Source organism: Sphaeramia orbicularis, chromosome 3, assembly GCF_902148855.1.
Source record: "Sphaeramia orbicularis chromosome 3, fSphaOr1.1, whole genome shotgun sequence".
NCBI lineage: Eukaryota > Metazoa > Chordata > Actinopteri > Kurtiformes > Apogonidae > Sphaeramia > Sphaeramia orbicularis.
The window spans coordinates 5,628,100-5,642,572 of NC_043959.1; the positions used below are offsets into that span (position 1 = coordinate 5,628,100).

At 39.1% G+C, this 14,473-nt stretch overlaps 1 protein-coding gene across 2 annotated transcripts in view; it reads right to left on the minus strand.

Moving 5' to 3' along the window:
* Positions 1 to 14,473, minus strand: part of trip4 (thyroid hormone receptor interactor 4) — a 308,246-nt gene that overhangs the window by 288,544 nt on the left and 5,229 nt on the right. Inside the window, exons 4-8 of one of the 2 annotated variants that reach the window (XM_030124645.1) lie at positions 11,022 to 11,240; positions 10,845 to 10,923; positions 10,624 to 10,729; positions 9,440 to 9,652; positions 9,211 to 9,334 (exon numbers count right to left, since the gene is read on the minus strand). In XM_030124645.1, the coding sequence (XP_029980505.1) occupies positions 9,211 to 9,334; positions 9,440 to 9,652; positions 10,624 to 10,729; positions 10,845 to 10,923; positions 11,022 to 11,240 (741 nt within the window). Of the gene's footprint in view, positions 1 to 9,210; positions 9,335 to 9,436; positions 9,653 to 10,623; positions 10,730 to 10,844; positions 10,924 to 11,021; positions 11,241 to 14,473 lie in introns of both variants that reach the window. The other variant, XM_030124636.1, reaches the window with a different exon arrangement.

Here is a 14,473-nt window from a genome sequence, read left to right on the forward strand (position 1 = left end):
TCTTTATGTATTGTGACTTGCCTCTTTTTCCGAACCTGCTGTTTGTGTGCTTGTCCATCGTCTCCTGTTGTTTAAAATGGCCCAGGTAAGACATTTCACATGTCACATCACACTGGTGGGAATCTGTCATCATGTGTTCTGTTATTCATTTTAGCATTTTTATTACTTTTCCTGTAGGAAAGCGAAAAAGGGACCAGGAACATCGAGTTCCAGAACGGCTGTACTGGACCAGCTGGTCAGACCCTGGTCCAGAAGCTCGAACCTTTCATACGTGTTTATTTCCCTTTTAATCTCAAGGCACCTTGTTTTTTTTTGCACCTTTTGTTTTGTTTCAATTTTTAATAAAAAATGTAACCTAATACTTTCTGTTAATTTACAAGTCATCAAAATATGAGTAGAGTATAAGTACTTTTATAAGTACTATGCAGTCAAATTAAATGCAGGCATTTGAGTAAATCTGTCTGACTTCAGGGTTGAACCTGGACTATATCTATTAAACAATAGAAATGAAAAGGAATCATCCATCACACTTAAAGTTAGATGTGATTGAGTTTAAGGAAAGAGAAGTTGAAAATACATGTTCTACCATTTTTAAATACAAATTAAGGATATGTAATGATGGTTAACTTCATTTAAAATGTATTTCAGATGGATTAAGTGATTCAACAACCAGTAGAACATTAAACCCAACCCGTCCACTGAAGTACTGTCATTTTATTGTGCTAGAGGTTAGTTTGTGAATGTACATGAACTGGACTACAGTTTCTGTTACTGCTCCCTCATACATCATCAACCTGATTTGAATAAATTACCCTGAACTTTGAGGTGCGGTGGAAACGCAATTACCAGGAACTCTTTTACCCAAAATAAGTTCTTGGTAAATAAGTTCCTGGTAATAAAGTTCCTGGGCTTTTGGTGGAAAAGGGCCTATTGTAACATAAGTCTGCTGTAAATCAGTCCAGTCTTGTCCGACCCGACCAGGGAAGCTGGAAATAGCATTTGGAAATAACCTATTTTGGTGCTGATAATCGCATTTTAAATTGCGGACTACGATCAGGCATATATATAAAAATGAGACTTTTTCAACATTACGAAGAAAGTCTGTACAGCACCTTTAAGCAAACTCAGAATACATGTGGAGAAACAGTTGTCAGTCCTACTGATACAAGTGTTTATTCAAATAATTTTGCTGATGGTTCAGGTACTTTTGCATAAAACAAATGGTTGTGAACATGAACTGTTGACACACTTTGTAGCACAAAATGGATATTTTGAAAAACATGCTAAGCTGTGAAATTAATTAGCATAATAGTTCCCTGGTTTGTTTGGGTAGTTTGCTTTTGCTGCAACAGTGCATTTGCAAAATAGTGTCAGGAGAGACGTTGTTTTTGTGGACCATGTGTAACAATCCATACACAATGGCACGTAAAGATGTGTATCAATGCCAAGACTAGGGGTGTAACGGTACAGAAAAATTTCGGTTCAGTACATTTTTGGTACAGGGGTCTTCAGTTTGATACATTTTTTGATACGTTTTCAGTACAGTGAAGTAGACCAGTGAAGGGGGGGAGGGGTATAGGGGGGTGTACTCTGTAACTACCAAAAGTGAAACTTAACACACTTCGAACGTCCAACCCAGCTTCTGTGCCTCTGTTTTACTCTCTGTCGTCATGTTTATCCCCCCCTTATCGACACCCCAGCCTCAGAATAAAGTGGGTTAATGAGTGTTTGTGTTCTTCACATAGGCTACATGTATTTGTTCAGTACACCTCCGTATTGTATGGAAGGCCCCCAACCGAAACGGTTCGGTACAAACGAGTGCACCGTTACACCCCGAGCCAAGACACATCCTGGTAGTTAAACATCGTCCTTAGTGATCAATAAACAGTGGAGGAGGAGAAAGACAAGAGATTTGGGGTATATAAGATGGCTTCTATGCATTTGTTTCTCTAGGGGTCTGAAGAAGAGCAAAGGTTAATAAAGAGCCTTATAGATCAAAGTCAACCAATGGGTTTCCCTTTGAGAACTCAAAGAAGTCCACTCAGCTTTTACCTATCATTCACAGTGGGGAGTGAGGTGATTACAACCAGTGATGTATCCTAAGGCACAATGATATACAAGACAGAGACTGACGACATTCAGGCACTCGTACATAGAATATTGCCATAGTCAAGCAATGGTAGAAAAGTAGCCAATTAAAGGTATTTGTGAGCTCTGAGGGAGAAGTAGGATTTATTACGATAATAAAACCCTAGCTTCAAACTCAATTTGTGGCCCAAGTTGACAATATGAGCTTGGACAGAAAGCTCATGATTGACCAGAGAGACAGGGTACTTATAACTGGTGACTAACTCTATTGGATTGCATTAGGCAGCTACTAACTGAATGGTCTCTGGTATTTCATGTTTATGTGAAAATACCAAAAGTTTGGTTTTGTACTCATTTAAAACCTATTTCACTGTCTGCAGATGACACTGGACTATATTAAAACCATTCTGTAAAAACTCTAAAGCCTGGGCAAATGAGGAAGAGCAGCAGTAGAATACCATGTCATCAGTGTCATGTTATCACACAAAATATTAATGTAAATAGTAAATAAAATGGGTCATATGACCAACCCCTGTGGCAATCCTTTGGAGAGAGGAGGAGGAACCAGCCAACTAGACACACTGTTACAACAAAAGCTTAAAACTTTCAATCCTCTACTTGGCTTTGGAATAACCTTCAGAATATGCTACAACTTAATGATTTAGTCTCCTTGGATCAATATTAGGGATGCACTAATATATTGGCCAGATGTCAGTATCAGCTCATATTTGCAGATATGGGCCACTATCAATTGTCACTAGCGCCTTTTACACAGCACCTCTGTTAAGGGGAATATTTCTCCTTTAGTACAGAACGACATCTGTGTAAACAAAACGGCGGGATCATTTGGTCCCGCCTTTATCGGGACTTTGTAACACCTCTGGAGGTAGTAACAGAGCCGTGATAAAGGTGGAATCATGATTCCGGAAGGCTATGTAAAAGGAGCACCTCTCATTCTGCAACCAAGGTGTGACGTTTTGATGATGGCAACCCCCATGCCTGAGAGAGCGGGCACACATGGAAGCACTGGCATGGATTCTGTGGCAGCCACCCCGGGTGTGGCAGGGATGTCATGGCTTTGTGCCAGAGATGCCGTGGCTTCATGCCAGGGGTGCTATTTTCACCCGTGGCCTCGGGCCACGGGACCAGCACCCGGGGCAGCTGTCACAGAATCCATGTCAGTGTTTCCATATGCACACTATATGCTGTGCTGCTTCACCACCCCTTCGATTCCGGAACGCAGGTCCGCTGTGTAAAAGTCCTGCCAGTCTCAGCTCTGTTACTCCTTCGGCTTGGCTGTGAAAAAAATCAGTCAATGGTTGGAAAAAAGGTGGGATCACCATCTCACCTTTTTTCTGGGATCTCTGTGTAAAATTGGCAACTGATAGCAATGGCAGATATTTATCTGTCAGACTGTAATATAATCTAACACAGTGGTTCCTAAGCTTTTTCCTATATCCACTATAAATGTCTCTTATCCTCCTCAGACCCAGCTATGGGTTTTCTGTCTACATTTGTGGACAAGAGTTTCACAACTTTACACAACAAAAAGAAAATAAAACTGCCCACTACAAAGGACATTCCATAAAAATTTTAAAAACTGCATCTGAAAAAACTGTTGCATCATGATGTTTCCAATATAGGCACTTACTTAAAAATAGGACCAATGGCCCTGTAGCTTACCGGCCAAATTAAAAGCTTTGGGAAATGTATCCAGATGTCATTTATTATCACCCAGTTATGTGTATTTATTCTATTATAGAAACAGCCCATGTTTTGGTCATATTCCAATCAGATCTGTAAAAAATTCAAATTCCAACTTGATACCATTGATACTTACAGATTTATTGTATCAATCCACTTCCTATCTGTTATAATGGGAAAATGCTTCAAAGTGGCACCAAATCCAGAATCAGATCCAGATCGAAATAATGTCAATAGCTTGTGTTGACATCATCATAAAGAAGCTGTATACCAAGTTTGTAGTCAAACAGAACTGTAGTTTCGGAGAAGAAGATGACTGAAACTTTTCCCCATACGTTAAATTTTCCGTAAATTCCCGGATCCAGAAGAAGATCCTGATCTGCATGTGGCCATTATGTTTTGGTCATCTCCCCATCAGGACTGTACTGTAGAAATTTGAACTTGATATCATTTGTATTTATTGAGTTATTGATCAGAGAAGAAGATGATTGAAATTTTTGTAATGGACGACGACGACAGACGATGACAATGTACACTGCATGATGACAATAGCTTACGGCCCGTCGGCCGGTAAGCTAATAAAAAACAAAAAAAGTTTGTACTTCGCTGACATTTCCTGGGTCTCAGGAGGTTACATCTTCCTGCCGTCTGTGACTGTGTACATTTCCACACACTCCCAGCTGTCTCTTTTCCTCTCCATGTTAGACCTGTGTTGCTCTGTTTCCCGTGTCCGTCTTCCTCACCTCCTATTTCTCCGTTGTTGACTCTAAAAAGTTCTTCTGAAAGTTCATCATACATTGAATTGTCGGAGTCTGTGTCCATAATCATCTTTAAAGCTTCTGAAACTGTGTGCGTTACCCACAGAGCAGACATTCTCTCATTCAGAGTGAATGGTTCTGTATATGTTGCTATGGGATATCGGGGATTCCAGTTGGAAAGCTGTGTTACTGGGTAGGCACCAATCAATCCGAGGGCAGAACACAGTCTGGACAGAATCATATTCTGTTGGAATATTTTGTTTATTAAGCTTATGAAGCTATTGGTTTATTCAGCTGCTTTTTTATTAGATGTTAAATTTCTATTTGCACTAAACCGTTACAATCAGACAATTTCTGCTCATTTTGAATGCGTCAGTGTCTCTTTTTCTATAACCAGACAAAACACAAATAACTTGATTTGGGTTGTACTAGTACAGCACATGTTAATATGCTGCTTATGAGGTGTAGGCCTAATACATTCAGCCAGCTCTAAAACAGAACACACAAGAATATTTCTGTATACAACGTAGTAAGGACGGTGTGATTTGCCACATTCATATGGTATTAAAATTCAAGAAAATGTGAAAGTAATCCAAAACTACAGACTACAGTACAGATTACTTTTTTGAGCATGTACTGTGTAATCTACGGAAGCCCTAAAATGCCTTCAAACATTTTTCTACGGTTTTAATGAGATAACGAGATAATTTTAATGAGATAACTAGAAAACAATTATTGTTTTAATGAGATAACGAGATCATTTTAATGAGATAACAAGAAAACAATTATTGTTTTAATGAGATAATTCCATCAAACAATGAGTGCTATTGCGCATGCACTTCACAATGGTGTCAAGTAAGCTGCTGCAGGAGCAATAGGTGGAGGATAGTGTTTCATCTACCCAGCATCCTAGACGCATAAAGTTAGAAAAGGACACAAAAAAATATGAACAAATGAGTCCCAGAGGACTCTAAGGTAAAATAAAATTTAAAATCATTTTTTCCCACGTGCGGTCAATAAAAATGTCTATTCGTATTTTCCTATGAGCCAGGCATTTAGTACGTGATTACCTTGTGATAACCCCTCCTCAGCCCCCACTGCTTCAGATTCTCACTTGGCAGAAAAACTGTCTCAATATAGATACTCAGGACAAACTCATGCCCGTTAAAATGGGGCCCAAACAAGTGAGCTTCAACTTTACAAAGGCACTTGATACATGGAAAAATCAAAGGAGAGGAGGCTTTATGAATTGAAGGAAATTAAAAAGAAATCCAGTAACTGACCTCCAGAGTAACTGGACTATATGCCATTGTTGTAATTTGTCTACCATTCACCAGGAATGCCACCACTGACCAATCTGGATAAATTGTCATTCTTTCAGAATATTTGCATTTGCTCATTACACAGTTCAGTAAAACGTGATTGTGTTTCACTTTCTGTTTATGTGAGTACAATGGTGTATATGAGTAAAACTGTGAATGATTTGAAATAGAAAATGAAGATGATGAAACAAACAATGTACATTTTTAAATTACAGTTTTATTTTGGGACTCAATAGTATAGTAGTGGGACTAAACAAAAAAATCAGAGGCACTCAGTCTTTTTTGGTGAGCCGAGTCCCAGGACTCAGTCATACCAATTTGTAGATGAAACACTGGTGCATATTCATGCGGCTAAGCCATTTTTTGGCTTTAGGCTTTCAGACAGCGTCAACTATATCAAATAATTTTGAAAATTAAACTTTGTTGTAAGAGTTATTCAGGAATATTCGAGGACAACCGAAATAGTGGCGCCGCTAAGTCATTTGTACTGCTGATGGCATGTTGCCAGCTCCGTGCAATAAAGCCTGACGCCAAAGTATTATAATAATAATGGATTAGATTTATATAGCACTTTTTTGGTCACTAAAAGCACTTTACATTATTGACCCACTATTCATTCACTCTCACATTCTCCCTCTGGTGGTGGTAAACTACATATGTAGCCACAGTTGCCCTGGGGCAGACTGACAGAAGCATGGCTGCAAATTCGCGCCAACAGCCCCTCCGACCACTATCAAACATTCACACACATTCATACACCAGTGTGAGTGGCACTGGAGGCAAGGAGGGTGAAGTGTCTTACCCAAGGACACAACGGACTGACTAGGACAGAGCGGGATTCGAACCGCCAACCCTTCAGTTATTGGACGACCCACTCTACCATCTCAGCCATGGCCGCCCAATTTTATTGGTTAGTTTTCCATTTTTTTATTAATTTATTAGTTTTCAAATCCACAAACAAAAAGACCAGACATCTGGTACCTACTTGACAGGACATTGATGTTTGGGAATCTGTGGACAAGACCCTCAGCCCTCTAAGGGAGTTCACCAATGCACTGTCTGGGGAGGAGTACGTCAGTGTGTCATACCTCAAACCTGTGCTCCATCTACTGAACAATACAGTTCTTCCTCACTCTGATGATGACAGAGACCTGACAAAACACATGAAGACAGCCATCCTCCAGTATCTTCATGATAAGTACTCTGACCCTGCTACCAATGACCTGCTGGACATGGCGTCCTTTGCTGATCCACGCTTTAAAGACTCATACATAGCTGATGACAGAAAGGACTACATCAAGACCAGAGCAGCAGCAGAAATTCAAGCACTGCTTGAGAAGCAAGCTAAAGCTGTACCTGCCACAGAGTCACGCCCACAAACAACCACTGCAGCTGCTGGTGGAGCTGTGGAGAGAGAGCCTAAGAAGGTGAAACGAAGTCTGGGCAGTTTTTTTAAAAAAGCATCCACTCAGCCTGGCCCAGCTGCTCTCTCTGACAGAGATGCCATTGAAGTGGAGATAAAAAGCTACTTGCAGTCAGTGGAAGTTGATGGAGAAGTAAACCCACTAAAGTGGTGGAGGCTGCACCAGGTTAATTTCCCAAGGGTGGCAAACCTCGCAAAGAAATATCTTTGCATTCCTGCCACCAGTGCCCCTTCAGAGAGGGCATTTAGCACTGGTAGTAACATTGTCACATGCCACCGGTCTGCATTAAAGCTAAAGACTGTGGACAAGCTTGTGTTTCTGGCTAACAACCTATAAAAGAGGATGAGAACTTGGGAAGCAAGTGAACTGGAGTAAACACTTAAGTTCAGTGTTGCAGCTTGTGATTTTAATTTGAAATATGCTGCTTTTTGTTACTGTTTTTTACTGAAAAGATGCTAAGTGTACTGTAAGTGTTTCTCTCTTAAAAATATATTGTTCAATAAGTCAGTGACACTTTTGCACAACAGACAAAACAAAAGTCTGTTCTGTGTACTTGAAGTGGTGATATTTAGAATTGTATTTTTGTGTTCTTTAAGATGTGGAAAATTTGTTTGGTAACTTTTGCACTACTTTGGATTAGAGAAAAAAACCTTATTGTTGGCAACCAAAATTCAGTGTTTGTGTTTGCAGCTTGATTTTAATTTGAAATATGAAACCAAGTCTTCAGTGACACTTTTTGCACAAGAAAACAAAAGTCTGTTCTGTGTACTTGATGTAGTGTTATAAGAATATCTATTTATCTTTGTGTTGTTTAAGATGTGGAAAATTTTATGTTTGGTAACTTTTGCACTATTTTGGATTACAGAACCTTTTCACTGTTTTTGCCATTTGCCTTATAGAAAACCTCTCTTACTTGAAGTACTGTTTATAGTATCCACTTTACTTTTGTAAAATTTTTTGTACTTCTGAGACACTATCCTTACTTCTGTTGTTCTTCTGCACAATAAATGCTCAAAAAATTACATTATATCTTTGGTTTTTTTTTTGTTGTTGTTGTTTTTTAAAATCAATTTAGCTTTGCTAAGGGACTACAAAACCCATTCAGAAACACTTCCATTTTGAGTTTTACACCGCGACATTTATACTACGATATATACCGTTACCATGAATGGATTCAACTTATACCGTGATATGAATTTTGGGTCATACTGCCCAACCCTATACTGAAGTATACGCCATATATCTCCACAGTACTGTGGCAACAAGAGGCTAATGAGTTCATGTAACAGTATCCATGATTGGCTCTAGTACAACTGGTAACATTTGATTGGCTCTGTGGCAATAGACAAACCAATATTTTGTGCCACAGTACTGTGGCAGTAGCCATTGCCTTAAAATTATCTCCTTAACTCATTAAAACGATAGAAAAAAAAAAGGTCTGAAGGCATGTCCTTTTAGGGCTTCCGTAATAATTTGTAATGGAATACATTTCAAAAGTAGCCCTCCCAACACTGCTTATTTACCTCTGCCAAGGAGGTTATGTTTTTGCCGGCATTGGTTTGTCTGTCTGTCCGTGTGCAAGATAACTCAAAAAGTTATGGACGGATTTGGATGAAAATTTCAGGAAATGTTGATACTGGCACCAGAAACAAATGAATTTTTGGTGGTGAATGGGTGGGTGGGTGGGGGGCCACTGATCTGCCTTGGCAGAGGTCTGCGCTCTTCGAGTGCTTTTCTAGGATTCTACATGTTTCTAATGGTCAGTTTTATTTTTTTGTGTGTAATAGCGTGTCTTCATGGCCAGGTTGCCCATGAGAATGAGATTTTATTCTTAAAGGACTCAGGTTGAATTAAGGTTAAATAAATATGTTGGGGCATAAAAAATAAATACAGAAAAGCTGTAAAATGACTTACCTGTGGTGCACTCAGCATTACTTTGGGGTTAACCAGTTGTCTAAGGCTCTGCTGTCCACCTTGTCTTTGTGAATACTGCAGCAATTTTGAGTCTGAATTCACGGCCTTCAGAGTCTCATCCAACCTGCAGATGTTTTAACACATTTCAATCGGGAAAGTGCAATACACAACTGCACAACCAAAGCCCATCCTCGTAGCTTAGACTCTAGCACCTCATCTAACTCACTTGTTGTAGTACTCCTTGAGGTTGTTTCCTTCATCAATTACTTGTCTACCAGCAAAGTCCAAAGTGATCTTCCTGTCCTTGCGAGATGCATGACGAATCTCTCTCAGCACCTCTTCCTTTTTCTTCAGCTTTTCTCGCTCACTGGGTGACAACCACTGATTGGATTCAGTAGCGAAGTAATCAGACTCATCATCCAAAACCTGAGTTCTCTTCACACTGAAGACGGAGTGAGAAGTCATTACATACAAGAGACCTTTCAATAAGTTCAACCACCTACAATTAGCAAAAATAGGACCAATGGCCCTGTAGCTTATCGGCCAAATTAAAAGCTTTGGGAACCGTATCCAGATGCCATTTATTATCACCAGATGCCATTTATTATCACCCAGTTATGTGTATTTATTATGTTACAGAAATAGCCCATGTTTTGGTCATATTCCAATCAGATCTGTAAAAAAATTCAAATTCCAACTTGATACCATTGATACTTACTGATTTATTGTATCAATCCACCTCCTATCTCTTATAATGGGAAAATGTTTCAAAGTCGCACCAAATCCAGAATCAGATCCGGATCAAAATAATTGCAAAACCTTGTGTTGACATCATCATAAAGAAGCTGTATACCAAGGTTGAAGTCAATCAGAACTGTAGTTTCGGAGAAGACGACGACTGAAATTTTTTCCCCATAAGAGCCCATGTTAAATTTGCCCTAAGTTCCCCGATCCAGAAGAAGATCCTGATCAGCATGTGGCCATTATGTTTTGGTCATCTCCCCATCAGAACTGTACTGTAGAAATTTCAACTTGATTTCATTTATATTTACTGAGTAATTGCATTGATCCACTTCCTATCTCTTATAATGGGGAAATTTTTCAAAGTCACACCAAGTCCAGAATCAGATCCAGATCCAAATAATTTCACTAACTTTTGTTGACATCATCATAAAGAAGCTGTATACCAAGTTTGAAGTCAATTGGAATTGTAGTTTCAGAGAAGAAGACGATTGAAAGTTTTGTAGCAGATGACAGATGACAACGACAACAGACGACGATAACAGACAACGACGACGCATGACGACAATAGCTTACGGGCTGTTGGCCGGTAAGCTAAAAACTGTAAATTTAGCAAATGCATTCTGAGTAAGCTGCTTTTTTTCCCCATACATGTTTCAGTAAAATTCTTACCTATTCCTGTCATATTCCAGCAATTTTTCTTTGTGTTGCATAGCCTTTTCCAATCCAGCTTTCATCCTGGCCTCTTGGTGTGGGAGATAATCTCTTTCTCCACAGTCTATCACCACCAAAAGAATAAATAAATAAATAAATAAATAAATAAATAAATAAATAAACCCGGTTCAATATTTAAGAGGCTATTTTTAATAATGTTGACATGTGTTGATTCTTGCCTCCCATGAGCTTTTTTCTGAGCTTCTGGCTTTTGTTGGAGTCTCTTTGCAGAATCTCCTGCTCCTCTTTGGTGCAGACCTGATGAAGAAACACAAATTCTGTTAGGAAACAATGGCCGATATAAAACCTCCTAGACAGATTCCCACAGCTCCAAATACAGCACAGTGAACTCATACCAGGTTTCCACAGAACAGGCATGGTCCAGAGCCCTCTTGCTCACACACAATGCGACCACAACTGATACAGTTGTTGATAAGTTTATGCTTTTGGCCAAGGCACTCGCAGGCATGACGACCCGGAAGTAAGACAGCCAGCCTGTCTTGTCCTTCTTTAGCATAGAGATTAACAAACTTATTCTTCTTCTTTGTTGAAGACATGCTGCTGTTTTCTTGTGCCTATAATTGTTGGAAAATGAGACAAGGTCAAAAATGAATAAAGTCAGCAAATTAGCATAATAACTATACATGAAAAGAAATCCACATCCACAAATAAGCTCAGTATGATTTGTCATTGTATTTCATTTCATTTCGTTAATTAAGATCCCCATTAGCAACTGAAACATCAGTGACTATTCTTTCTGGGGTCTCCTCTACCTACACTACAATTTTAATTATTTACATTAATTTCACACCATTCATCCCCCCCCCTCCCACACACACACACACACACACACACACACACACACACACACACACACACACACACACACAAACAGAACAGATACAACAGCCCAATGCAATAAAAATAAATAAACAAACAGAATTAGTGCTATACATTTACACTCATTCACCAAACAATAGCTGTCTGATACAAATCATACGACATCTTTCAATATTATCAATACTCTTTTCATTTTATGTCCATTGTGTAAACAAGAAAAGTTTTAATTTCTTTTGAAAACATTTCTTTTTATTTTCCAAAAATAGAAACCCTGGCAATCCATTCCATGTAACCATAGCCCGATAAAAAACAGTCTGCTGTAACTGATTTGTTCTGCCTAAAGGCAGAACACATCGTGTTTCACTGGTTTGCCTTGTACAACAATTATTTTGATCAGCAAAAAATGATGGTTTTCTGTAAATAATTTCAGGAGTTTTTGTTGCTATAATGTTCCGAATAAATGATAAAAAATATTTCAATCTCGGTTTTACAGTCAACCATGCCAAACTGTTGTGCGTTGTGGTTATATTAGTTCTGTATGGGCAACACAAAACAATTCGTGCCGCTTTGCTCTGTGCAAATTGCAATTTGTGTAAATTATTAGGGACCGAGCCGAAAGGTAAGGCCCTCTCACACAGTGAGAGGCCTTGCCTGCAAGCAAGGCCCTATTGTTATTCGTTCGTTTTTATTAGGGACCGAGCCGAAAGGTAAGGCCCTCTCATTAGGGACCGAGCCGAAAGGTAAGGCCCTCTCACACAGTGAGAGGCCTTGCTTGCAAGCAAGGCCCTATTGTTTTTCGTTCGTTTTTATATTATTATTATTATTATTATTATTTTTCCGTGACGATTTAAACTGGAATTTGCCCCCCTAAACATGCTCAAAAACTCACCAAATTTGGCACACATGTCAGGCCTGGCGAAAAATTTGATAAAATGTAAAACTTAACCCCATAGGTGCCAAAATGGCCTCTCTAGCGCCACCTATGTGAAAAAAATGGGAAAAGCCCTAGTGGCCACTAGGAATGTCGTACAGACATGAAACCAGTGCCAAAATTCTTGTTGGATGAAGCACTACAAATCATCCACTGACACTTATGACCTAACTCCAACAGGAAGTTCGCAATATGCCTTTCAAAATAAAATTTCTAAAACTAACTCCGATGACACCGTTTGTCATATTGACTTCTAAATAGCATCAAAAGATAGAGTGAAACCTCCTCAAAAAAGTGATCTCTCACTTTTTCCAGAACTGTCTTAGTTTTTTTTTTACAAGCCCGCAAAGTTGTGATGTTTGGAACTCATTTTTCACTTTGCAGTTTTTCCTGACATGTGACATATCTACACGTTCATGGGACTCAGCACAATGCTCACATGCAAAAATTTTTGAGATAGGATGTACGGTTGTTGATTTATAACAATTCTTTTATTTTCATACTTTTTCCACTTTAGACTGCCATTTGACCCCCTTAACATGCTCCAAAACTCACCAAATTTGCCATGTATGTCATGGCTGGTGAACACTTTCATACAATATCAAAAATTAACCCCTTGGGTGCCAAAATGGACTCTGTAGCGCCACCTATGTACTAAAAAACACACAAAATCTGCCCTAGCAGCCAGTAGGAATGTCACAGAAACATGAAACAAATGCCAAAATGTTGGTCTGATTGAGCCCGACAAATCATACACTGACACTCATGAGCTAACTCCAACAGGAAGTTGTCAATCTGCCTTTGAAAGTTACTCTACGTTTCTGCAATTACTGCTTATTCATTTCAGAGTTTTGACATAAAAGTTAGACCTCATTGAATTCCCACAAGTCTGCAGAATCCAAAAGTGAAAGAATTTTTCAGATACGACCTACGGTTATGGAATTATAGCGATTTTTTGAAGACTATGTTTAGTTTCACTTTTCCAAATGGCAAAATCCCTATAAAAGTCTTGCTGGTGCACATTTTCACATGTCTCTCTGTAGTGCAGTGGTTCATGTAGCTGCCTATGGAGCTGAAGGACCCTGGTTCAAGTCCCAGGTAATCCAAAAATTTTTTTTTTTTTTTTTTTTTATTTTAAAACAGGTTTTACTGCATTGTATTGTGGATATTGGAAATTTTGCACACATTCAAAAGTACACGGAGTACATTTTTTCAAAATAAAACCAAAATTAAGAATAATACAAAATGTCTATTACATAACTTCTTTTCATTTTTATGACCAAACACTCAACTGTTTGTACAATGTTTCTTCATTCAAAAATACTCTTTCTCACAGACACACATCCTCACACAATAGGGTTTTTCCAAAATAAAAGCCTTAAATGTGATAAATCATCACTTTTATACTCACTTATTCATACAAGTTCAATTAATTTTTCAAACTGATTCTTTCTCTCACATTAAAAACAAATGCACATACACACAGTAGGGTTTCCAAAATAAAAGTCTCATTTTAAAGGTGATGGTGGTTTCAGCAGAGGGTCACTGGTGTTCTGTACAGATGTAAGGAGGACAGACACTAAAGGATGGGAACTGGTATGGGGACGGACAGGTGTGAGTGGAGCTGAGGCGTCGACAGTCACGGGTGGCGGATCGCGGGGGAGGCGGAACGCCCGGTGCGAGGTCCCGCCCAATGCTGCTTGCAGCTTTAATATTATTATTATTTTTCCGTGACGCTTTAAACTGGATTTTGACCCCCTAAACGTGCTCGAAAACTCACCAAATTTGGCACACATGTCAGGCCTGGCAAAAAATTTGATAAAATGTTAAAATTAACCCCATAGGTGCCCAAATGGCCTCTCTAGCGCCACCTATGTGAAAAAACACCATAAAAGCCGTAGTGGCCAGTAGGAATGTCGTAGAGACATGAAACATACGCCAAAATGTTGGCTGGAACATGCTCTAAAAATGTTATGCTGACACTTATGACCTATCTGCAACAGGAAGTTCGCAATGTGCCTTTCAAAATAAAATTTT